Genomic DNA, 27,543 nt, shown 5'->3' with positions numbered 1-27,543 from the left:
GATTTTCGAATTTTGATACGGTTGCTCTAAAATTCAGGTTAGACCCATTTCCCACTCAATTTGACCCCCTGAATAAGAATATGAAGTGGAATTTCCGAAATCATGCATGGATTTTGAGATATATGGAAATTACAATTCTAGGTGTTTCCGAAGCACATTTTCGGGCATTTTTGGGGTCGTTTCAATATTAATACCAACTGAAACTACTACTTATAGAAGCAATGTGAACAGGTCTGTTAGCAACAAGCGATGACCATAATCTGATATCAGAGAGAGCTACTCTGGCAGATATTTACGGATGTGCTCCAAACAAAAAATCATTCAACAAACCTTGAGAAAATTACAAATCCAAAAGAACAACAAGACAGACAATATAATTAAAACGAAATATTACCTGTCGCGCAGTAGATACCAAGGTTCCAAGTTTCCATGTTATAAATTCCTTTAGACCATCCTCAGATATGCGTACAATGTGAAAGAGATCAGGCAAAACCTACAGAAAAATAAAAGATACAATCATAAATAAGCATCTCTGATAAAATCATCCACAACTAATATTTGGGAAAAGAAAGGTATACTAATTACAAGCAATAAAATTCACTATGTTCTACTTAAGTTTTCAACTTCCCCGTGTCATTGGCTGGTTGTCCCCTACTTTTATAAGTCAAAAAAGTAAATATCTTTATTCAGCTCAGGTTCTTTTCTCTAACCTTTGCTCTGTAAAAAGGGTGCAAATGGAAGGGTCTGCCGGGCGTGGAACTTTTTGTCACATGCTAAAGAACCACATTTGATGAAACACCAGAGGAAGGATGAACTCACATTTTAAAACATACTAAAGGTGCATGGCCCGTGTATCAGGCCAAGAAGGATTACATGTCATAGTTAAAAAAAATATCAGGCTTTCCAAAATGTTGGACTAAAGCCATAGCATCCATGTATCGTCGGCACATATCTCTAGGACCTCTCGTAAAACAAAGGGGAATTATTCTATGTTTACCTACTTGCGAAGCTTCTCTTTCACCACGCCACAGAACATCTAGAAGCCCTCCTAACATATCAGTTTTAAACAAGTCTTGGTTGAAAGAAGCAAAATCAAGTCTTTGAGTTTCAATTTTGATCCATTCATCTCATTCATCTACTACATATTGTTGGAATAATCTGCCTGAATGCAAAATTATATTTTCATCATCTCTTATTTGAAGTTTATAACAATAATATTCACGACAAGAAATAGTTTCTCTTTTTCGCTTACCTTTGTTCATAATTTCATCTTCGATTTTTCAAATCTGGTGGAAAATTAGCTTAATAGCACCTTTGGGACAACAGAAACCTACATATTCATATTCAAATCTTTTTGCAGCACAAAATTTACATTTTGGGACAGATTTTAACATACAATAATTTATGATGTTTGTGCCGTTGTTGAATTTTCTTCACATTGTTCATTGGTATTTGATGTTGATCCTGTCACGTAAATGGAGTTAATAGTATATCAATATATATATTTATTTTTCTAAAAAAGTATCAATATAATTTTCTGACTTATTTCAAATTGATACAAACAATCTCCTCAGAGAACAGGATGTTGTTTACCAGAATTTGGCTGCTCGAAGGAAGATTCAGAGAGGGTTGAGTCAACAGCGAAATGTTGTCTCCTCGACTCAACTTTATTTGCCCGGGTTTTTGTCAAGGCAATTTCCTTTTTCTTAGCTTGTGTCATTTTATATAGTTCATGGCGTCTACTTCTTTTATAGGCCTTTTTAAAAGTTGGGTCTATTTTCTCATTTTTGTTCGACATCATCAACAACGCTTTCTATCAGCCATAAAGCATTACCTAATAGTCAGGAGATTATATGACCACATGAACACATAGTTGGAACGGAAAAGCTGCATTACACAGAAGGAAAAATCCAAAAAAAGGTAACAAACCATCAACCACCAATGACAAAATGTAAATATATAGAATTTGTACAGTGGCGAAGAACAAAATCTTTTCATTCACTAGTGCAAAAACATTAAACCGATAGAGGATATAAATTAAATTACAAAGATAACGGATCTCTTAGTATGTTGTGCTTTTCTGATGGCTACAGAATTTAAATCAAAAGTGACCTAGTTAGTATTGGAATAATTAATTCCCCTGTATTCCATTTATCTATTTAGATTCATTTCATTTGTAACTACCAATCTACTATGGTTCCACCAGATTTGAGAGATCATCAAGGTGGGCATGTAATATGAGATTAGATGAGGGTAAATAAAAGGAGAAATACACATAATGAAGATGTGCAAAATAACAATAACAGTACTAATCCATATTCTTTATTACACTATAAAATAAGGCTGAAATTTTAAACATGGAATTTGGTTATTTGGGGAATGCAAATACTTGATTGATCATGAGGTATTTTGGAGTTGGGTTAATCTTTATTTTTTTTTAAAAACTTTGTTAGCTTTGTTGAGCTTAATAAAGGTCAAATTCCAACTACACTTGATGGACCCGTGAAAGATTCTTATCGATACAACTAAATAGTAAATTCATAATACCGAGTATGTGAAAAAGTTCTCATCCATACCACTAAATTATAAGATTAGAACACATATTGTGTGAAAGACTCTAATCGATGCCACTAAAGTGTAATCTAAGAACACCTATTATGCAAAAGACTCTCATTGATACCCCTAATTTGTAACATGAGAACACCTATTGTGTGAAAGGTTCTTATCGATACCATTAAATTGTAAACTCACGAATCACAATACCTATAGGATCAAAGTTTTAGGGGATAAGTTATAGATTTGGTAGACTCTGATCCTAGAGTTTAAGGGGTTGTTAAAGGATTTGAACCTGAGAAGATATCTGTTTCTCTTTCTACCTATAACTCTGCTTTGATTTCTTAGATTAGAGACTCTAATCGATGCCACTAAACTGTAATCTAAGAACACCAATTATGCAAAAGACTCTCATCGATACCGCTAATTTGTAACATGAAAACACCTATTGTTTAAAAGGTTCTTATCGATACCATTAAATTATAAACTCACGAATCACAATACCTATTAGGGGATATGTTGCAGATTTGGTAGACTCTGATCCTAGAGTTTAAGGGACTATTAAATGAACCTGAGCAGATATATGTTTCTCTTTCTACCTATAACTCTGTTTTGATTTCTTGGATTACTGGCAAAAAAAATCCCTTTTTATAGTCTTTCTTTATTCGTGTTATTATGTGCTTTTTATTGTATTTTGACTATGGTATTATTTTGTTGTAGCATGTTCTGTTACTGTTTGTTGTTTCTTCTACTTCCATTTTTTACTTTTTTCTTGAGCCGAGGGTCTGTTGAAAACAATCTCTCTACCTTACATCTTTGAGGTAGGTTGAGGTAAGGTCTACCTACACTTTACAATACTCAGATCCCATTTTGTGGGATTACATTGGGTATGTTGTTATTGTTGTTAGCTCTAAATGAAAATAGAGGAGCAGACACTTTACTTTCCAAATTTTTATCTGGTGCGATTCAAGAAATTCATTTTAATCTGATTTAAGGAGGTAATATTTAGTACCAAGTTGTTCCAATAACCATAGAAACTTTTTCAGCTTCTTTCTACACTAAAGATATGATCCTAAATTACTCAAAAAGTGAAAATCGGTCCTATTTTTTAGAGGTGAGAACAAAAGAGATCTTCCATGTAGCTCTTTTTGGGTAATTATTACTCTTCTAATTTTCAACAGTAACTTGGTTACAAAAATTACAACTCCAACATCTGAGGCTAAACCTTGCAATCTTTAACAGGGAGGAAACAGTTCCCATTCTTTGACTGTTATTAGCTTTGTTGAGGTTAATAAAGGCCAACTTCCAACTGCACTTGATGAACCTGCGAAAGATTCTCATCGATACAACTAAATAGCAAATTCATAATAGCGATTGTCTGTGAGACTCTCATCGATGCCATTAAATTATAATCTTAGACCACATATTGTGTGCAAGACTCTAATGGATACCATTAAATTGTAATCAAAGAACATCTACTATGTGAAAGATTCCAATGGATGACACTAAATTGTAATCTAAGAACACCTATTATGTGAAAGACTATCACCGATACCACTAATCCGTAGCATATAAACCATTAAATTGAAAACTCACAAATCATAAGCTTTAGGGGATACACTGTAAATTTGCTAGACACTGATCCTACAGTTCAAAGGGCTGCTAAACGATTTAAATCTGAGCAGATTCCTATTTTCCTTTCTTCCACTTATGACTTTGTTCCCCTTGGCTGAAAGAGTCCACAAAACATATGTACTTAGTAATCCCGACAAAACAATTCTTAAGAATTTTATAAGAAAACGTTAAACTAAATTTAAGTGTAGTAACTTGGGTGTATTTATAAACTAAAGCTTTCTATTAAACAAAAAAAAAAATATGCTGGAGAAGGCAACATTTGATTGTTGTTGTGTTGTTCTTATAGCTTTTTGTTCATTTGTGTTATTATATGTTTTTTGTTTCATTTCGATTATGATATTATTTTGTTACCGTATGTTTCGTTACTATTTATTGTTTTAGTTACTGCTTGTTATTTCTAGTACTTCCATCTTTTGTTATTTTCTTGAGTCGATGGTCTAATGAAAACAACCTCTCCTCCTTACATCTCTAAGCTAGGTTGAGTAAGGTCGGCCTACAGTTTACAAATCTCAGGTCCCACTTTGGGGGACTACACTTGGTATGTTGTTATTGTTATTAGTTTGAGAACAAATTTTAGCTTGTAAAAGTAGTATTTGTATCAATAACTTTATTCATTTGAAGGACCTCAGAACTATATTGTTGGTATTATACACCATGTCCAACTTACAGGTACGCTAGCTGCAACCTAATATGGCTTTCTCTGTTCTAATAGTTTAGTTCTAATAAAACAACAATCTAATCTAGTTAATACAATGACTAACACATCAGCAGGGAAAAATAAGCCAGCTGAAAATATTACATCGGCAATGATATAATCATAATGCCTCTACCAGATATTTAACATAAAACTCGTAGAGAGTAGAAGTCTCATCACATACCAGAACACACGCTTTCGTTGATTTTAAGTACTGTAGCTTCTAATATGATCTGAACTTTAAACCTATGACTATAGTGCTAGGAGCATGTGCAAGAAAGCTACAGTGAACGCATAATTTGTCTACACAATTTCAAGAAGTGCAAATTCATCTAGCACAAACAAGCCAATGCTTATTGAGAAAGAAAGTAAACTAAGAGAAAATTTCTCAGATTAAACAAAGAAGAGAAAAGCATAATGGGTTCAACAGTGTGCACATTAAACACTCCACATCATCGATTCATCAAGTTCATGCAATGACATCACATCAATATAACACTTTCCCTACCTATTATACAAGCACAAAGCGCAAAATAAATATAAACATAAAATCAAGCAAACATCAATTTTCGATCAGACGCTTGCATCAAACAAATATGTTTTCATCGTTTCCTCTGTTTCACCCATCCACAAATTTCAGATGCGAAAAGCAATGTCAAAAAAGTCAGCTTAGTCAATCAAAACGATAAAGTAATTTCTCACCACAGCGCATACAAAGCGAACTCATCCAAAAATTTTAGACCAAAATTAGATTTTTTTAAGCTTAGTTAATCCCAAACAAAATTTTAGACCAAAATCAGTTTTTTTTAAAACATAGTTAGTCTCAAACAAAACTCTATAGACTTTAAACCCCAAAAACGTAGCCATCTAAAAATCCAAATCTATAAATAGAGCAGCTATGGCAGAACGCTAAACTTCTTCTATATACAATACAAAAAGTATCTCAGAAAGATCAACTGAATTACCCTTCTTTTCAATTTAAACACACACTATTTCACAATCCCCCAGGTTAAATCAACGTAGATCTACGTCACGATCTTATTTTCAACTGCCTCAGCGACGCACAATTTACCCGTGCGGTGCACAGAGCTCCCCATAGCTTAGGGCCAGCCTTTCAACTTTTCCCAGTTACCTCAGTATGATCCTTGTACGATCCTTGTACCAGTGGAGAGGTCTACCTCAAGGCTTCCCTCATTGTGTCGCTCGTCTCATGTTTAGCTATGGCATTGACATGTATTTGACTCATATGATGCACCCATACAAGCTGGATCACTTCCATGTGCTCCTTGGGGTTTGGCTATGGACATACTTGTGTCATGCCGAGACCTGAGCATCATTGTCGCATGCACTTCCAATCCTCAAGCTTATCAGTCGCATCGTGCACCAGCACTTGACCGTCGCTTCACCTGAATAGGCCAACGTTCAATCCTTGGCCTTAGCCATGTGCGTCTTCATGTGTCTTAGGCAATAGCCCAACATAGCCCACACATCATGCATACAAGTCCAACAGCGCAACGTCGCCCCACGACTGCACGTCTTGGCCAACGGACCCTTGCTCGCTTGGTTGAACCTTTGTCAAGCTCACAAGTTAGCTCACGAGGCTCTGGAGTAAGTCCCTCGATTCCTCATCTGACTAAGAGGTCTTTTCCCGCAAGGATAACGACTCGAAGGGCCCAATGTACGTCATAGAAAGCCTCCACGGCCGCCGGGATTCCCAACGTTGGCTACCGAGCCATACGCCGCCCATAGAGCTTCCCTAACTCATATGGATGGGTACCTAGGACACTCATTTGAGATGCCTAGGCAGGCCCTTAAAGTTCCCCTTCAAGAAGGCACAGTCGGGGCAAAATGCCCGGTGGAGGCTGGTAGGCTGTCACAATGTATACCCCATTTATATATGCTTAAAATAATAAAACCCACGTGACAGGGAGTTGACATGCTTCTGCCAGAGAATCATAATGGGCCATAGACGGCTCTATCGAACTCCATATGAGGTGTCATCTGGTTGTAGTTACTCTTCTTAACTTCCTTCACACTTCCATGAAGTTTCATCCCATTCCCACGCTCGTAGAACAAGTTATAGCCTTCGGCCTATTTGCATAATTACGACAATGCCATCGTCCTTGGCTAAGTTAAAGAGGTATCCAAATGAACTCCGCATGGCCCCAAATTTGGTAAGTATATATAAGAGCATACGAGGAACAAGACCCTAGCCCGGAATGCCTAGATTCAACTTTTAGATCAAGAACGTCCGGCAGTCACATACCTCGCCGCACACGGCCTTCGCTGACAGGCTAAGCCCTTGGGTGCACCCCAAGTCCTGGTCAAACAACTTTGGCACTATTAGGGCATGTTCACGCAACATCTCAAATGGTCGTTGCGTATTGTCATTCCCATTTGACGTATAATCCTACTTTATCCCCTCCTTCAACACATGCCGCCTGCATGGCTGACATGGGTGCGACCTGCTTGGCCTACACTCCATGGCCAACTTTCTGGCCAGTGTAGACGCCCATATTTCTGGGGTGTTACACCCTTACACACCCAAGAAAGTCATCATCTCAATGACATATGCCACCAACGAAGACCTGAAGTTTGTCCCCTTGGGGCTTTACATTGTAGTTCCCAATCCATGTGTGATGAAACTCTTTCGAGCTCCTCTTAAGACTCAATCATGCCCCTCGCAGTTCATTCTCCCATGTTTTGTCCAAGCTGCATCTGCAGTACACCTCTCGGTGTGCACTTGGACTGTGTCTCCACACCTGCACCCTCGGGTGACTAACTTTGTTGGTGACACTCGAGTCAACCACACAATGATCCTCACATCCTTCAGCTATCTGGAAACCTTGTTCTTCCTTGCTATTATACTTGAGAGTATACGAGTGCCGCAAACAAGACTAAAGTATTGGAGGCCTCAAAAACATGTCCTGAGCACCTTCAACCTGGCCTAGGCCTAGTAACTGGACACATCATGGTGAAAACTGTCTGATACCATAAACAAAACTAGAGAATTGGAGGCTTCGAAAGCATGTCCTTGACATCTCTAGCCCACTCCAGAATCTGAGTACCCAATGGATAACTTGCGGTCCCACCATGTCTTCACTTTAATTGGAAGTTATCGTTCCTTTCAAACGCTTGCATTCAATAGCACACACATACCTCGGCATGATTGGTCGGGAATGTAGGCATCCTTCGATGTGACATCTATGCCAACCATACCCTTATCTTCATCAAACTTGACCTTGTCCGAATCGGCATACAACTCGGCCTTTGTCACTGATACCACTTGTCACGAGCTTATTTTCAACCAACACACAATTTACCCGTCGACGCCCAAAGCTCCTCATAGCTTAGGGCCAGTCATTCAAATTTTCCCAGTTGCCTCAGTACGATCCTTGTACTTATGGAGAGGTCTACCTAAAGGTTGCCCTCATAGTGTTACCCGTCTCATGTCTAGCTATGACATTGACATGTATTCGACTGAAATGGCGCCACCCATACATGCTGGATCACTTCCATGTTCCTTTGGGAACGACTATGGACATACTTGTGCCATGTCAAGACCTGAGTATCGCTGCCGCATGCACACTCCAATCCTCAAAGCTTATGAGTCGCCTCATGCATCAACACTTGGTCATCGCTTTGCCCGAGTAGGGCAACATTTGATCCTTGGCCTTAGCCATGTACGTCTTCCTTACTGTGCCTTCATCTGTCTTTGGGCATAGCTTACACATCATGCATACAGGTCCCACAGTGCAGCATCGCCCCACGAATGCACGTCTAGGCCAACGAACCCTTGCTCGCTTGGTTGACCCCTTGCCAAGCTCACAAGTTATCTCATGAGGCTTTGGAGTGAGTCCTTCGATTGCTCATTCGGCTAGGTGTTTTCCCACAAGGAGAACGGCTCGGAGGGTCCAATGTTCGATATAGAGCAAGCCTCCACAGACGTCGGGACGTACAACGTTCGCTACAGAGACACATGCCGCCCATAGAGCTTCCCTAACTTAATGGGTACCTAGGAAACTCCTTTGAGATGCCTAGGCAGGCCATTGAAGTTCCCCTTCAAGGAAGCACACTCGGGGTAAAATGCCCGGGCGAGGTTGCTAGGCGACCTTATATACCCCTTATATATGCTAATTCCTTAACTTATATGGGTACCTAGGAAACTCCTTTGAGATGCCTAGGCAGGCCATTGAAGTTCCCCTTCAAGGAAGCACACTCGGGGTAAAATGCCCGGGCGAGGTTGCTAGGCGACCTTATATATGCTAAAAATAATAAAGCCCATGTGACATGGAGTTGACATGCTTCTGCGAGAGAATCATAATGGGCCAAGTCAAAGACATATCCGAATGAACTCCAATGGCCCAAAATTTGGTAAGCATATATAAGAACATGCTAGGAACAGGATCCTAGTCCGAAATCCCTAAATTTCACTTTTAGCTCGAAAACGTCCGACAGTCACATACCTCGCTGCACGCAGCCTTCGCCAATAGGCCTCGCCCTTAGGTGCACCCCAAGTCCTTGTCAAACATCTTTGACATTATTAGGGCATGTCATGCAACATCTCAAATGGACGTTGCCTCTTACCATTTCCCTTTCCCTCATAATCCTACTTCAGCCCCTCCTACAACACACGTCGCTAGCATGGCTGACATGGGTGCGATGTGCTTGGCCTACACTCCTTGGTAGACTTCCTGGCCAGTGTAGATGCCTATTCTAGGGCATTACACCCTCACACATCTAAGAAGGTCATCGTCTCGATGACATACGACACCAACGAAGACCAAAAGTCTATCCCCTTGGGGCTTTACATCGTAGTTCCTAATCCATGTGTGTTGAAACTCTTTCGAGCTCCTCTTAAGACTGAGGCATGCCTCTTGCACTTCCACCTCCCATGTTTTGTCCAAGCTGCATCCGCTCTACACCTCCCGATGTTCACTTGGATGGTGTCTCCACTCCTGTCCCCTCTAGTGACTAACTTCGTGGTGACACTCGAGCCAACCACACCATGACCCTCACATCCTTCAGCTGTATGGAAACCCTATTCTTTCTTGCAATATTCTTGCGATGATACGAGTACCGCGAACAAGACTAAAGTATTGTTGGCCTCGAAAACATGTCGTGAGCACCTCTCACCTTAAGCCTGGCCTAGTAACTGACACATCATGGTGAAAATCGTCTAGTTCCACAAACAAAACTAGAGTATTGGAGCCCTTGAAAGCATGTCCTTGACATCTCTAGCCTGGTCCAGAATCTGAGCACCCCTATGGATAACTCGCAGTCCCACCGCGTCTTCACTTTCATTGGAAGATATCATTCCTTTCAAACGCTTGCAATCAACAACATGAACATACCTCGGCTTGGCCAATGGTGAGGGTATTGGTTCTCCCAATTCTCAACTTAGCCGATGGCAAGGCGTGCACGACACTAACATCTTGGGGCATCCGGCACAACCTTTTACTCTTGGAAATTCTTCATTCACGAACTTGGATACCCATCCAATTCAGACGCTTCGACTAATCCTACCTTGATTAATTTCTTACCATAGTACTTTGGCCACTATGCCTCCTCATGAATGATTCGGCAGACGTGCCCCTTACACACCCGATGGCTGACTCAACCTGTTCTTGACACTATGATCTTTCGCAAAGACGCCTGCATTTAGGCCCAACTTCACAGTAGTGGTGTGCACATCACGATCAACTTGCAAGCTCTAGCTTGCTCATGCGGTAGGTTCCAACCTACTCTTCCAGCATGCTGCTCACACTTCCGCAACAACTTGGCTCAAACCAAGCTCTGATACCACTTGTCACAGGCCTATTTTCAACTGTGTTCAGCGACACACAATTTACCCGTCGGCGCTCAAAGCTTCCCATAGCATAGGGCCAGCCTTGCAAGTTTTCCTAGTTTCCTCAATACGATCCTTTTACCTGTAAAGAGGTCTGCCTCAAGGCTTCCCTCATTGTGTCACCCTTGTCATGTCTAGCTATGGCATTTACATGTATTCAACTCAAATGGCTGTGCCTCTTGCCATGGTCCTTTGCCTCATAATCCTACTTCATCCCCTCATTCGACACACGGTGCCTGCATGTCTGACATGGGTGCTGCTCGGTCTGCACTCCTTGACGACTTCCTGGGTAGTGTAGACGCTCATATTTCGGGGAGTTACATCTTACTTGGCTAATTCTTCCATTTTTTCCATAGAGTGATGCAAAATTGATCCATGTTTCTATATATTCTGTAGGAGGCAATACACGTGCCCTCACAGCTAAAAGTCTAGACATGTAAAAAATAAGAATATGTTGGGCAAAATGTTCAGATAAATGATCTGCCAGAGGAATAAGAACTTATAACTCAAGGAGAGAGAGAGCATGGAATCACATTAAGACAGGAAAAAGACCAGACGAAGTGTAAAGACCTGAACCGTATTTCGGAAAACTAAATTTTCCAGACATGTACCTTCCCACCATAGCGAGAATAACCCCGCCACATCGGGATGGGAGTCGCCATGGCGGGATAGTCCTAAACAGAATTGAAAGACGCGAATTCTTATTTTTCCCCTTCCTCCCTTAAGTGCCAAAATAGACGAGGGTCACCCTAAAAACCCTCAAAAGGCTAATTTAGGCTTGGGGAGGAAGGAGATGAGGAATTCTAACGCAAGAAAGGCTACAAACCATGAATTCCAGGCCTGCCTCTATTGTTTTGCTGTACAGAAGTTAGGAGTCGTGCTATAATCCTAATACAGCTGCTTGGCGCACAGGTAGGCTAGGTTTTCTTTACTGAGTAGTTGATAACTCGTTCCCACTGCCTAATATATTGTAAGTCGACTGGATATTTCATGTTTAGGCCTTTGGGCACGACATTGGAAGGATAGCAAGTGTGGTCCCTGTGAATGAACTAGTGTGTACTGTATGGGTGGACTTATCTTGTGAATTTAGGGGTAGGTGATGGTTTGATTTTCTGTCGGAGTTATATATGCCTGTTAACTGCTTCGTTGTATTCATGCATGTATGTGAATAGGGAAAGATGAAATGAATCTAAGCATACCATAATGCTGAGGAATACAACATTACCAGTTTAAAAAAAAAGAAATGAATCTAATAAAATGACTATTTGTGATCCACTGCATGCAATGAACCTGTTACTTGATTGTACGATACAAGTGTGTAAATCATTCATTATGGTGTTAATTGTGTTTGTGATTGTGGTTGATTGAATCGGGTTTCACGTTCTGACACATAATTTGATCGAGTGTCACGTTCCGACACATTATTGGATCGGTGTCACGTTCCGACACATTATTGGATCGAGTGTCACGTTTCGACACACTAACAGCTTGGGCGTGGGTTCCATGAGAGGACCATTGTTGACTGATTATCGATGAATGAATATGATTTCCTCTACCATAACTGAGAAACGGAAAGAACAGTGATTGATCATACCCATCTGTGTAATAATGGATATGACAGAACCATTAGTCTAAATGTTACTAGTTTCCATATTGTGATGACATTATTTGTGTTATGTATCCCTGGTATGAGGAGGTGTGAGAGTAAGAGGCAGAGTAGAGGGAATGGTGATGAATGACTAGGATCTACCCCGGGAAGGGGGGTTCGTATCAGAGTGGTTAGTGAGCCTTGTTATGGTATACTATTTGGTCAAGGGTCGAATTGTTGTAATGCAGAATATTAGGCGTGTGTAGTAAGTTAGTTAGTTGGGTTGGGGGCGATGTGTGTTTCGGGAACTCCTCAATGTGTGATAGAAAGGTTAGACCTTAATCTAAATCAGAGTTGGTAGCGATGCAAATAGAAGGCCAACACTGTGTTGTTCCCTAGTTGTGGTTAAGACAAAAAAGGTGGTCAGAGTGTGGGTGCAAAGGTTGGCGGGTATTTTCCTTATAGCATGTTTTCTTCTGGTTGATTTCTTTATATTAGTTGTTGGGTATCGGGTTGACCGATGATGCCTACCGGTATATGTTGCTTGTATTGATACTACTCTAGCTATGCAACTTGGCATAGTCTTGTTGCAGGGTTAGTGATGTTTCATAGGAGAAGACGAAAATGATCTCCAACAACTTATACTTTTCCTTCCCTATGGTGGGAGTTGTGTCATAATATTATTCTATTTACTGACATATCTTTAGTAGCTCTTGTACCTGTTTAGGCTAGATCCCTGGGGTGTTAATTATTCAAGAAATTCAATCTTGGTTTTGCTTAAACTCAGTGTCTTGTAAACTTCATGAACATTTCGTTTTATCTCTTATCTTCTTAATTTTTCTGCATGATGAATTGTTTGGGGACTAAGGGTTCTCCAATCTAGGTGTTAGAGTAAGTGCCCTCACGACCCAGTGGGTTGGGTCGCGCCACGGAGTTTCTGTAAGACACCATGAGTTTCAGAATGAATACAAAGGCCATAAACTAGTTACCCAAGCTCTCATGTAAGCATTTCCGGATTTAAAATATCAAAAAATCATGATTGGACAACAAAAATGCAACTCACTCACTGAGGGAAGTTCTGAAATTTACCTCGACATTTCTTCTTGCACCCTTTATGCGTTCATTCCACATATTGGGAAAAAGGGCTCTTCTTCCTTCAACAACAGGGTTTCCCATATGAGGAAGAGTACAGTACTCAATGACCTAATTAGAATAAGATGAAAATGAATTCTCAGATCATTAAAAATCACAGCAATTAGGAATCACTTCATAGAAAAGGCTAAAAATATGTCACCTCTTCTAATTTAGAAAGTTGTTGAACGCGAACCGTGTTGTTGTAAGCACGTTCATAGCTCTCAAGAACCTAGATCAATTAATAGAGAATTGTCAACAATTTTGATATAAAATCATGTATAATTCATCAAATGAGTATAAAAGGGGAGGAGATGATGAGATAATGAGATAAAGACACAAACCAGTGCAACAAGCTCGGTTGCCAAACATTTCCTTACTCTTTCGAAATATTCACATGCTTCATCGTACTAATGGAAGAAGAGGTGCAAGTACAAATATTACACTAGAGCAGAGCATGTCACAACATCAAAACAGATGAATGAGTGAAAAATGGATGGACTACCTTCCCTCGACGAACTAGAAGAAAGATCCTAAAAAAGATGCCATTACTACTTCCATCACTGCTAGAAGCAGTATTTCCCAAGACTCAGAGTTTGGTTTCACCACCATGTCAGGCTGAGAAACATATTCTGCCATCTGATCCCACTCGCCCATGTTCCAGGAAGCATTAGCAGCCTAAACTAGTCCTAAACATGCATTCACTATCCCAGAGTTGCAACTTCTCATACCTTAAAAATCGACAAATAGCAATGACATCAGTGAAGCAGAAGATACATTTGAGACCACCATTTCACGTTAAAGCTTGTGCAGCCTATAGTAACTTACTAAGATTATCAGGCAAAGATGAGCTGCAATTAAAACAGTACAACAGAATGCAACAATCAACAGTACCATGACTCCTTCAATTGAACCCCCAAATGCTGCTGAGCATATGTTAATATTCCAACCGCTGCCTGAAGATGTCAAGCACGATTAAGTGTAATCAACAAAAAGTCGGTATGAAACATATGTAAGCTATAAAAACCATCTAAGAAATCAAGACCTCGTATTGATGTACTTGATTATTTATATGGATTAGAGCTACAACTACAGCAACAAGATTCGCATCCCTCCTATTTGAAAAAGTGCGCCTTTAAATTCCATTTCCTTGTAGTGTAGGGCCTTTGCAAATACTCGACACTGAAAAGATTAGCTCATTATGGATACTACTGAACTAATTAATAGCAGAAGGTATATGTCAATCAACTGCACAATGTCAGAATAAACCCACATTCCCCACTAGAGCACCCAGCAAACGGATATCTATAGGAAGGGGTCTCTCATCATGTTCCATAAACTCCACCTGGAAAGTACAATTAGCCAAACTAAAATAAAAATTATAGTACTGCAGCTTTACAGAGGACAAATTACTGTCTTACTATGCAACTCCTTCAGATATTGAGCCAATCATTTCCAAAAAACATCGGCAATCACCCAAGTAAAGAATATGAGAGTTTAGATAAAAAAGAAAATCAGAAACAGTTAGTTCTTTCTAATTTGACTACACCCATAACTAATCATCCACTTGATATCATCCTTTTTTTTTATGACAAGGGAAACCTACAACCGCTACCCTTTGGGTGCGCACAGGGTAAAACCCCCGCTCCTATGTAATTACTGTCTTACTATGCAACTCCTTCAGATTGGATGATCACTTAATTGAAAGTTAATTCCATCCTTGGTCTATCTGTTCTCCTTAGTCTCAACTCTTTTTTAAAATGGTAGCAGCTCTCCTTAGCCCTTAGTCTTCACTCTTGAGTCACTTCACTAGAAGTTCAGTTATTCCCACAATCCCTTCCATATGTTGAAATGCACAAAACACAGTTCCATACTTGTCCTAGAGGATCTAATGTCATAAATAAAAAAATATGTCAATAGCAGCTGTATTTTGTACCAAGAGCTCTCTTCGCCCAAATATTTTCCACGAACCTTTACAACATCTTTTTTAAAGAAGTATGAACCTTTGCAATTGCAAGTAGATTTCCTCTCGGATACCAATCAACATACTTTCAACCAATAAAACCCTAAAAGAGACCCACGAGTATGATCCGATATCAAGTTCTAGGAACAAACACAACTTTTAGCGCTTAGGTTACCCCTTTATCAACATTAAGCACCGCAAAAGGAAACAACTAGAATTTTTCACATGCATCAGGTAAAACCACAGTACAATCTAGGTGATGATTCCATATAATTCTCTACCCTCCCCCCCCCCCCCAAAAAAAAAAACATTGTTAAACAATGATATTCCCCCCAGCACCCAACCACTTAAAACAAACAACATCAAATTACTCAAAGGCTACGAGATCCTACTATTACCATTATGATTTAATTATGAGCACTTCTACTCTTTCTAGGGGCGATCTATTACAGGAAAAATGGAGGGACTATCTTGTTAAGGTAATTATTCTGGAGAACCTATATTCAAGCAGTCTGAACATGTTAAAAGGGGACAATTCAATCTTCTTGTATACATTAAGCTGATTCTCCTACAATCCTGTATATGAAAAACATGTAAATGCCTCTATTTTGAACTCAAATTTCACATTAACACCATCATTTCGTGAGAACATCAATGGATCAATATCTTCAAAATTGAAAAATGTGGAAAAAAACTAACCAAGTTCAAAAGTATAGCAAGAATTTCAGGCGGGATATTTGGAGAAGAAAACGTCATTTCTAAACTCTGTACTAGCCTCACTAAGTTGTGACCAACAACTAACAAAACCTGCAGCAAACAGCTCCCGCCCAAAAAAAGGCTGCAAAAGTTCAACATTATAAAAAGGTAAGACAACTAGAAGCACTTCCTATTTTTTAGAAAGTCTTTTAGCTTTTGGTTCTTTTTCTTATGAACATTAAAAAGAGGTTCTCTATTTATTTATTTTTGAGATGAAGGTATCTGATGAGGATGAGGATGTTGAAGAGGTAATACCTGTAGTTGAGCCAGTCTTGCACATGTTCTTAATGCTGGATAGGTGATTCTTTCAAAAGTACAATGCTGAAATGCCTCATCCACTCTGCCCAATCCTCTTTAGTACTCGTTGAGAAGCCTCACCGGCGGTACGCAATCTGCCATCATTGACCTACATAAATGTAGTTTAGAGTCAGTATACCCAACTAGACATCCTCAAAGTTTGAAGAAAAGTAACAGAAATATAATTCAAATAAAAGAAGGGAGAAATAGAAACAGAAATTCAATTATTGCTGCTACAGGCCTACCTTCATATTTTTCTTGGTTTTAAAAATGGTGCAATGATGAGCGAGATATTTGACCCCAAACTGGATTGAAGCCCCTACCTGATGGGATACCTAAGGAATCCCTTTTGTTTTTATTTTTTATTTTATGAAAATAAGTGAAATATCATTAAAAGGAATCAAAAAGATGTTAACAAAACATCTATCTTTTAAGGAACTACTAGAATTTGAGATACCATCAAAACATATGTGTTTAAACCTTAGGGCCTAAACCCTTATCCCTAAACCATAAACCTTAAACTCTAAATCCTAAATCCTAAACCTTAAGGCATAAACCCTTAACCATATATCATAACCCCTAAACATTAGGGTCTAAACCCTAAATATTAAACCTTAGGGCCTAACAAAAAACCTTAATCACAACTCTGAAACCTTTAACCTTAGGTCCTAAACCCTAAGCGATAAACCTTAAACCCTAAACCCATTACCCTACACCTTACGGACTAAATCATAAGCCATAAACTCTAAACCCTAAACCTTCGGGCCTAAACACTAAACCCTAAACCCCAAACCCTAGGGTATAAACCCTAAACCCAAAACCATTGGGTCAAACCCTAAACCCTAATCCCTAAACCTCATGGCATAAACCCTAAAAACTAAACTCTAAACCTAACCTAGACCCTAAATCCTAAACTCTAAACCTTAGGTCCTAAATCATAAACTCTAAACCCTAAACCATAAAGCTTAGGTCCTAAACCTAAACCCCAAAACATTAGGGCCTAAACCCTAAAACCTAAATCCTAAGCCCTAACCTTAGTGCCTAAACGTAAGGGCCTAAACTATAATTAAGCTTCTTCTTGATCATTCACAGGTAGCATATCTTTATCCAATTCATCTTCATAGTGAACCATTTTGTACTCTTCTAGAGGATCATGGGCCTTATTAGTAGTCTCAGGGATTGTGTTGATGGTGCATTTTTCCTTTGAACTAGCTGGTCTTCTTCCTTTTTTCCGGGCTAAATATTGCTGGTTTTCCTTCTCTTTTCCTTCCTCAAGAGCTAATTTTTCCTATCTTCTTCTATAAGCTTCACTTTTCTTCTGATTCATCTTCTCTGAAGATCTATTATTTAGCCCTTTTATTTCAATAGTGTTTCTACATGAGTCCCTTCCCCCACCACATCAGACTGATGTAAAACAACATTAGAGTTCTCTTTATTTTGTTGACCTTCCTACGTAATACTGTTGCTGCTGCACCTGACTCATGGTCTGAGTTGCTGCCTGAAAATGACCCCTTGAATCAACTTCTTTATACACAGGATTCCCTTTTTCTTGTTGAACTAGAGCATTAACCTCAACCCTGCCTGAGTTCACCTCACCCTCATAATCATTGTAACCTAATTCAGGCCCCTCCATAGACTCATAATCTAGAGAATCTTCAGCAGCAAGGTCTATATCTTCAGTCTAAACTGGACTCAGATTCTGAGTGTCATTTTGAGTAGTCATGTTGATCTTGTTGTTGATGTTACCTTGTATCATAGGAGCTCTAAGGTCAATCCTAGGGTCATCCATATTAGAACTAGTGAACTACCACCCCCTTTTGGTTCCCTTCCTGCAAATTAGTGATTTTCTCATGCATACCCCTTTTCACACCTCCAGACTTCTCAGATGATAGATCCAGGTAAAACAACACAATTATTAATTGGGTGGGGTTGATGGAGTCAATACCTTGCTTATTGTTGGCGTCCTTGCTTTGCTTGTTATGAAATACTTTAGGGGAAACACTGGGAATGGGGACAACAATACTACCATAGGGTTGAGGGGTGAGGAGCATTGAGTCAATAACTTGCTTGTTGTTGGCATCCTTGCTTTGATTGTCCTGATAAAATTTAGGGGCAACACTGGAGGTGGGGACTGCAACACTACCACGGGGTTGAGGGGAGGGGAGGGGAGCATTGATTCAATACCTTTTTGTGGTTCCTTACTGGTCTCATTCTGATGTGGTATTGGTTTATAAACCTGATTTTGTTGGTTGTTTGGGTGATTCCTCTGATTGTTTTGAGGATAGCCTCTAAAGTTCTTTTTCTTTTGTGTCTGCCATTGGTCTCCTTGCATTTTTTGTTGATCCTGATGAGTTCTTGATGGCTGTTCTTGGTACCTGAAACAGTAGCAGAAATATTATTCTTAACAGGCTGATAATTAATTGGTAGAGTAGTTACATGAGTATCATTTCCTTGTGTTGTTTTGGGTTTGTTCTTGTTTGCTGCTTCCACTGCCTTTCTTATTCGATATTCAGCATCTCTCCTCTTGACATTGCATGTATGAACCTTGTGGCCTTGATGTCTGCAGTAAATCAATATCTTTACTTGTTGGAACCTGTGGAAAATTAGATGTGCATGCAAATATGGAGGAAACAACTATAATATCACTAGAGTGATATACTTGGTGCTTAAAGATATCAACAACCTCCTACTCATCAACTCTCCTTACATCAAATGGCCATGCAAGTGGCCTGAGTTGATACAGTTTGCAGGAAATTGCTTCCATGATATCAAAATTACCAAGGTAAGTTGGTTTAAGCCACCTACAAATGTGATTAAAATCAACTCTGATGGTAGTGCATTAGACAACCCAGGAAAGATAGGGGCTGGTGGTATTTGTTTAGAGATGCCCTAGGTGATTTAATCTATGCTTATGCTACTCCACTAGGCCATGGTACCAACAACCAAGCAAAGATTGAAGCTGCTCAATGGGGTCTATCTTGGTGTCTAAATAATGGTTTTAACTAGGTGATTTTGGAAGTAGACTCTGAGTTAGAGGTTCACTGGATAAAACAAGAAGTTGCTCCACCTTGGAATTTGCACCATACTGTAGCTAACCTTAAGAGAACATGTGATCAATTCCAATCCTTTTCCTGTAATCACACCTTTAGAGAGACTAACTTTATGGCTGATGTTTTATCTAAAACTAGCCATAACAGTGAAGTCCCTCAACATTACTTCCATGTCCACCAGCTACCAAAGAAGCTAGAGGATACTATATTCTAGACAAGACTGAGAAGCCAAATTTTAGAAGAAGAAAGATGAAGATCAGAGAACCACCTTGATCCGACAGCTTTCCATATGGTTCATCTAAAGATGCCCTTTTGTTTTTTTGCTTTTTGTTTTTTCTTCTTACTTTGTAAAGGGAGAGTCTCCCTTATTTATCGCTTTCCTATATTACTTGTATTGAGAAGAGTCCTCTCTTCTAGGTTCACAGTTGATCTAGGTTTCTTTTCTAGTATCGGGGTTGAGTTGGCCGTCCTTAGTAGGATAGCCGACTTATGAACCACCATACGATCGGAGGTAAGGTTTTTTGATTTATTAATGATAAGGCCTGGGGGTGTTGCTAACCCCTGGCTCAAGGGTCATTAAAAAAAAAACTTAAGTCATAAACCCTAAACCTTTGGGCCTAACCTTAAACCCAAATCTCTAGACCTTAAACCTTAGGGCCTAAACAGTAAACCCTAAACCTTTGGGCCAAATCCTAAACCGTAAATTTACCTTAGGACCTAAAACCGTTAAACCTAAACCTTAAGGCTTAAACCCTAAACATTAAACCTTAAACCTTAGGGTAAAATCCTAAACCCTAAACCTAAACGTTAAACCTTAAACCTTAGGGTAAAACCTAAACCCTACGTAAATCCTACAACATATACCAAAAATCAAAAACCCTAAGCCTTAGGGCCTAAACCCTAAAGCCTAGACCTTAGGACTTAAACCTTTAACCTTGTGCCATAAAAATTCTAAACCATAACCATAAAACATAAACTCCAAATCTAAGGGCCTAAACTCTAAAACCTAAATTATAAACCTTAAATCATAAATCTTAGGACCAAAATCATAAATTTATAAACCCTAAATCTTAAGACCTAATCCTTAAATCCTAACCCCTAAATTTAGGGCCTAAATCCTAAACCCTAAAACTTAGGGCCTAAACCCTATATCTTGGGGCGTAAAACCGTAAACCCTACACCCAACCCTAAATTCTAAACTCTAAACCTGAAACCTTAGGACCTAAAATATAAATCCTAAACTCTAAGTCTTAGGGCCTAAACCCAGAAACCTAAACCTAAACCATAAACTTGAAACCCGCCTTTGTGCCTAAACGCTGAACACTAAACATTATGCCTAAACCCTAAATCATAAACAATTAACTCTAAGCTTTAGTGCCTAAATCCTAAACCGTAGGGTCTAAACCCTAAACCATAAACCATGAACTCTAAGCCTTAGTGCCTAAACCCTAAACCTTAGGACCTAAACTCTAAACCCTAACCCCAAAATCATAAACCATAAACCCTAAACCTTCAACCTAAATTTTAGGGCCTAAACCATAAATCATAAACCCTAAACATTAGGGCCAAATCCTAAACCCTAAGTCTTAGGGTCCTTAAATCCTAAACCCTAAACCTTACACCTTAGGGACTAAACCCTACACCATAGGGACTAAACCCTAAACTTTAGGGCCTTAACCTTAAACCCTAAACCTTAATGCCAAAACCCTAAAACATAAACCATAAATCCTAAACCCTAAACACAGCAGAGCAATTGGGACATGATTTGAAACCACTCTTTGTAGAGTAGACTGCTTTAGATTACTAAATTAGTTATTGCATTATGTGGATCTATTCCAGAGAAATTAGTATGGTCTTATCCTTTAAACCTAGTGCAAGTTCCACATCAAGCTGCAAATCAACTAGTTCCATGCCCTCCATACAATCTGAAAATTCTCCCATAGCTGAAGTTCTCCTAATGCAGTCCTTTTTTGATATGGGAATCAACATATATTAAATGAACCATAGATAGGCCATGGCCCCTCCATCAGACTTCTAACATCAGCTAATTCCTCTCATATCAGTCTCCTTTCCAATTTTCTGTTAGAAGCATACACACCAGTGATATGACATTCAAAATCATTTAATAGGGCCTAAATCTAAACCATATACCTTAGGACCTACACCCTTAACCTTAGGGCCTAAACCCCAAACCATAAACCTTAGGGCATTAACACCTAAAGCTATCTCTAAACCCTAAACCCTAAACCCTACTCACACTTCACCACATCCAACACCAATCAAACACTCGCAAACAATCGACGATTTACCCTTAAGAAAGTCGTCAATCTATCCATCATTGGGCATCATCAATCCATATCTCAATTATTTAAACAAAAACAAAGACACAAACTAAAGATCAAAAACTAAGATAGACCACCCTAAACCTTAGGGCCTGAACCCTAAACTCGAAACCCTATACCCCAAACTCTAAAACTTAGGTCCTAAATCCTAAACCTAACTTGCCTTAATCCTAAACCATATACCATAAACCCTAAACTCTAAACCAAATGGCTTAAACCCTACAGCCTAAACCTTAGGACCTAGACCCTAAAATCTAAACCATAAATTCTAAACTCTAAATCTTAGGGCCTAACCCCTAAACCATAAACCATATAAACCTTAAACCCTAAACCCTAAACACTAAAGTATAAACCCTAAACATTAGGGCCTAAACCTTAAAACTTGAACCATAAAAACGAAACCTTAAACCATAAACCATAAACCATAAACAATAAATTGTAAACCTCACATCCTAAACCCTAAACCTTAGAGCCTAAACTCTAAACCCTAAATCATAATCCAGAATCCAAAAACCAAAAACACTTAACCTTAGGATCTAAACCCTCAACCCTATACCTTATGGCCTAAACCATAAATCCTAAACCCTACACCTTACGGCCTAAACCCTAAACCGTACACCCTAGGGACTAAACCATAAACTCTCAACCCTAAACCTTATGGTCTAAAATCTAAACCATTAAGTCCTAAACCATAAACACTAACTCATAGGGCCTAAACCCTAAACTTAGGACCTAAAATCTAAACCTTAAACTCAAAACCTCAAACCTTTGTGCCCAAATCCTAAATCCTAAACCCTAAACTCTAAACCTTAGGGCCTAAATCCTTAAGCGTAAATCATAAATTCTAACCTCTAAACCCTAAATCCTAAACTTTTGGGACTAAACCTTGAACCCTAAACCATAAAACCTAAACCCTAAACTAAGAGTGCCAAAATCCTAAATCCCTAACCATAAACCCTAAATATTAAGGCCTAAATCCTAAACCCTTAACCCTAAACCATAAACCCTAAGGCATAAACCTTAATCTTACCCAAAAGGGTCGTTTGATTACTGATTATAGTTATGCAGGTATAAGTTATGCAGGTATTAGTTATGCAATTATTAGTTATGTATGAATAATATTACATGAATCATTTCGTATTGAAAGTTTGATTTGTAATAAATTAATTATATACATGTCCCAAACAAAAATCAACTGATAATGATATTGTTTAAATATATATTTTTTTCTAATCTTGAATCACGTTAAATACACAAGAAAAATTAAAAGTGAATTAAAGAATACCTTATAAAAGTCAGAGAAATTATCAATAATGTGGAGAATTGAAAGAGTGATGTCAAAAAATGAGAAAACAACTTAAGCGGTGATTGCTACTTCCTAAAATACTACTTTGTGAATTCTAGCAAGAATACTTTTTATTATTTAAAGATATAAATATTTTAAACCAAATATTATAATTGCTTATTAATTTGTATATATACTAGTGTTAATTCATATATTACCGTTCCTTTCAGAATTTGTTCCTAAACTAAGCTACCCTTATGGAAAAAAAAAAGGGGTAAATATGTAACTTTATAATTTTATCCATGTATAACTAATACCCACATAACTTATTCTCTACCCTTCTTAAAATTGTACATAGATTTCCTAAATAGATGCCAAAATACTCAACACAAGAAAACACATCTCATAAGCTCAAAAACAGTCGACGATTACCGTCAAGGTGAGACGAAGGTGCAAAATTCTCATCCTAATAGTCAAAAGGTCACATACTCAGGTGAAGAAGGCCAGTTTATTTAACCTTTAATAGCTCAAGGCCAGGTTGTGAACCAAAATCGGGTCCTTCAAACACAAAGAAATACATGAATTTCAAATGCTATAGAAGGCAGGGGTAAGTTCTGAGCAGCCTGATCAAGACTTGAAAATACTCAATAATGATAAAGAAGTTGTGTCTGGCAATGATCAACCAAATGTTCAACAAAATTCCAACAAACGAATCACAAAACCTCAAGAAAAGTGTCCTAGCAACTCTGTCTCAATCTCTTCGGATAGTATTAATTGTGTTAGTAATGAAGCTGCACCTCAACAAATGAATGTAAGTGGTAATATAAGACCTCTTGTTGATCAAGGTAAGTATACTAAGCAACTCTATCTCAATCTCTTCGGATAGTATTAATTGTGTTAGTAATGAAGCTGCACCTCAACAAATGAATGTAAGTGGTAATATAAGACCTCTTGCTGATCAAGGTAAGTATACTAATGCTCATCCAATGCTTAATGATCCCAAGATGTTTGTTAAAAATGAAGCTCAATTGCAATCTGATGCAATTGAGCAACATTTGAGTGCGCTGACACATTCTATGCAGATTGTTGAAAAAGGAAAAAAGGAACTGGCAGGTTCGTCTTAGACAAAATCCTGTCCCTGTTGATCTTAACAATTCCATCAATCATAAGGTTTTGAATGCTGAAGAGAGTAGAACTAAAGATGTATCTACCACCTCCCAAAAGCCTACTGCTCATATTCCCCATAATCTCACTAAACTCACTTCCAACTTCGATAAATATATTCCCAACAACCCTCAAAAGAAACAGAAATCTCATATGGAAAATAATACCAAAGTTTTTAGACACCATGATCATTGTACAAACACCAAAAATGTGCTGACCTTTGAACCAGGTCCTTTCACTGTGATCCAAACTTTTGCAACAAGACTACGAGCTAACCAAGCTAAGAATGAAATCCCTATTAAGATATCGACTCCTACACTCCCTACAAGATAAGGCCTGCCAGTAGTGATTTTTTAAAAAGAGGATTTTTTGGTGAAATTAGCTTCAAGATGCAAATACACTATGGTTGGGAAGTTCACAAACACTACGCCAAAAATTGAATTTATCAGGAAGAGTTTTACCTTCATACTCAGCTTACTTGTGGTGTCAAAATAGCTCACTTTAATACGAGGCATATTTATATTGGCTTGGACAACGAAGAAGATCATATTTCTGTGTGGAACATACAAAAGATGTACATTGAGGATCAATAATGAGACTCCAAGTCTAGACCCCACCTACACTCCTGAGGAAGAGACCCCCATTCGTGCATGTAGGGGTTACTCTACCAGAGCTACCTTGGCATTGCTATAACAAAGAGTTTTTGACTTCCCTCCTATCTCCTATTGGTAAACATTATATTTGGATGCTGCATCTCTCCAAAAAAAAAAATAGAGGCAGTGTGGCAAGAATTAGGATGCAAATAGACATTACGAAAGAAAGACCTCCTCATGTTTGGATGGGGTTTGATGAAGAAGACTTTACTGTGGGAAGATGGCAAGCCATCCAATATGAGGGACTACCAGAGTTTCTTATTGCAAACACCAAGGACACATATCACAAGTTTGTAACATAAAGAGAAAAGATGAGGAATACAAGAAGAGAAAAGAAGCTCAAGCTGCAAATAAAATCAAGGGCAAGAAGACTGCAAATGCCAGAAATCAGGTAATTCCCCAAACTTCTCCTCCACAGGTTAATGCTAATATCACTGCTAGTGTTTAAGGTGCTTAGGATACCCAAAAAAATTGCAACAAACACAACCTGAGATGGACAAACAACAAATGGATGAGTGGTAAACTCAAAAAAAGGAAAAATAACAAAGGTCAGCAAGGCCATGGTCATCAAAATAAAGTCTACAAACCAGTGAACAACCTAAATTTGCAGGAAAATATTTCAAAAAGCAGCAGGTGGAAAAGTCAGGTATTGACTTAACTCTCCCAACAACCCCATTCCCCTGATAAAGTTGATCAAACAGGTCCATGTGATGGTAATCAAAAAGCTCAAAATAAACGGAGCAAAGATGGGAAAATAACCCAAGGTATTGACTCAATGCTCCCCAAACCCCATGAACCCCCTAATAAGAGTTTTTTGTTGTTGGCTGTTTCTGAAGTTATGGGAGGTGAGGAGGATGGATCAAGGATAAACCTACTAAATTGCAGGTAGTTGGCGTTCACAAAGCTTCTAGAACTTTTGAAGAACTGATTCATCTTGAGAGTACCCCAAAGCTTCTAGCTCTGTGGATGCAAAGGTTGCTTTCCTGAACAGTCACCACTATCCTGAAAAAATAACACAAACCTAGACCAACTACACAGCAAACTCAATTACCCAAAAGAGAACATAAAAGGCAGTAGCAGGAGATAGGTGAACATAGATGTTTGAAATAATGCTTACCCTACATGCAAGTTGACTTGCACGAAGACCTTCCAGAGATTTAGTAGTCAGGATGGACTCAAGTATTTCCAACAAGGCACTGCGCTGGGAGATTAAGGAAGATATAAATTGTTCCAGGACTGTGCATAAGTTTATGATTGAGTGTAGGCACCAGTAATTTCAGATTCACTGATTTCCTCTTCTTCTTTTTCAGTCACCGTGATGTTGTCCAAGCTCTCAACTTTCTGTTGATGGCTTTGAGCATTTTTGGCAGTAAGTTCTTGTTCCTTCCTCTCAATGTCGAATTTATTCAACTTTTCTTCAAACTCCTCAATGCATGATTTGAGTTCAGGTTTAGCAAACGTCTTCCCCTAAATGAAAACATTCAAATAGGCAAATAAAGTTCACTTGGTTTCTTCAAGCGCGTTCGTGAAGGATACTTTCCCCTGCCAGAAATCGCATTTTCAGCTCTTGACCTCTTTTTGCCTCAAGTTCACTTGGTTTCTTCAAATATCTCCTAAATCGACTCTCCATTTCATTTTCATGCAAATATGAAAAAAACCACATTAAAATCACCAATTTCTAAACTAAAGCAAGCCAAAATAACTACGAAAGAACCCCAAATGAGTGGAAATCCACCACTCATCAACACCCCCAACTTAGAAACCTTGTTTGTCCTCAAGTAAAGAAAATAAAAAACACAAGAGGCTCTTATTTCAAAACACACAACAAATCAATTTCCCTTCTCAATTAAGCACAAAGGTAATGGACTTCGGTTGGTACTAACAAATAGTCCACATACAAACTTTTCACAAAAGAAATCCTCTCATTCTCATGAAACATTTTCAAAAACCAAGAATCATTTAAGTGAAAACAACTCAAACTCAAGAAATGACTCCACTCATTAACTCATTCACATGCTCACTTGTCTCAATTAGGAATTTTCAAAATCACCACTTTTTCAACTTACATGCCCTCACAAGAAAGAAGTATCCCAAAACCACACACATATAAACAAGACAAGGGACAAAGATGCAACACTCACACTCACAAAGAATCGTCTCATGCACACAAATGTCACACCATAGGCTTGCCCATATTTTCAATCAATACTGACTTAACTCCTTTTGGTTAGAAATCTCAAAGGACTTTGTTAAGCTTGTAATGTAGGCTTAGGGAAAGGTTAGGATATCATTTAGGTTTAAGTGACTACACCCTCCTTGAACACTACACAACAACTCATTATTTCCAACTTTCTCCACTTATCTTCACTTTCCAAACCCATGCACAATCCACACTACTTTCCATTTTTCTTTTCTTATTTCGACTCTAGATGCCCCACATGCAACCATTTTCAACTTTCAGAGAATTCAAGCCTCATTTATTCATTTTCTTTCTTCTCTCTTCTCTCTTCTTTCTTCTTTCTTTCTTTCTTTCTTTTTCAAAGTTTTTACTTTCTTTAAGACTTTCAATTTCTCTCTTCTTCTT

The 27,543-nt window shown here is 38.6% G+C and overlaps 1 protein-coding gene and 1 long non-coding RNA gene across 7 annotated transcripts in view; both read right to left on the bottom strand.

The window, feature by feature from the left end:
- LOC107063446 (serine/threonine-protein kinase TOR-like) overlaps positions 1 to 20,065 on the bottom strand; it is a 24,691-nt gene extending 4,626 nt beyond the window's left edge. Inside the window, exons 1-9 of one of the 6 annotated variants that reach the window (XM_015315345.1) lie at positions 18,650 to 20,065; positions 16,424 to 16,574; positions 16,112 to 16,250; positions 14,278 to 14,405; positions 13,955 to 14,180; positions 13,794 to 13,859; positions 13,613 to 13,681; positions 13,408 to 13,521; positions 395 to 493 (exon numbers count right to left, since the gene is read on the bottom strand). In XM_015315345.1, the coding sequence (XP_015170831.1) occupies positions 395 to 493; positions 13,408 to 13,494 (186 nt within the window). In that variant the 5' untranslated portion in view covers positions 13,495 to 13,521; positions 13,613 to 13,681; positions 13,794 to 13,859; ... (3 more) ...; positions 16,424 to 16,574; positions 18,650 to 20,065. Of the gene's footprint in view, positions 1 to 394; positions 494 to 13,407; positions 13,522 to 13,612; positions 13,682 to 13,793; positions 13,860 to 13,954; positions 14,181 to 14,277; positions 14,406 to 14,494; positions 14,628 to 16,111; positions 16,251 to 16,423; positions 16,575 to 18,649 lie in introns of those variants that run through there. The other 5 variants (XM_015315347.1, XM_015315351.1, XM_015315346.1 and 2 more) reach the window with 5 other exon arrangements.
- A 5,896-nt stretch (positions 20,066 to 25,961) lies between these two features.
- LOC107063447 (uncharacterized) overlaps positions 25,962 to 27,543 on the bottom strand; it is a 4,068-nt gene continuing 2,486 nt past the window's right edge. The window contains exons 6-7 of the long non-coding RNA XR_001475289.1: positions 26,077 to 26,501; positions 25,962 to 25,980 (exon numbers count right to left, since the gene is read on the bottom strand). This is a non-coding gene — a long non-coding RNA (uncharacterized lncRNA). The remainder of the gene's footprint in view (positions 25,981 to 26,076; positions 26,502 to 27,543) is intronic.

This window comes from Solanum tuberosum, unplaced genomic scaffold (assembly GCF_000226075.1).
Source record: "Solanum tuberosum cultivar DM 1-3 516 R44 unplaced genomic scaffold, SolTub_3.0 scf00357, whole genome shotgun sequence".
NCBI classification, from domain to species: Eukaryota; Viridiplantae; Streptophyta; class Magnoliopsida; order Solanales; family Solanaceae; genus Solanum; species Solanum tuberosum.
The sequence above is the reverse complement of the archived record's forward strand: the minus strand, read 5'-3'. Positions and strand labels throughout refer to the sequence as shown.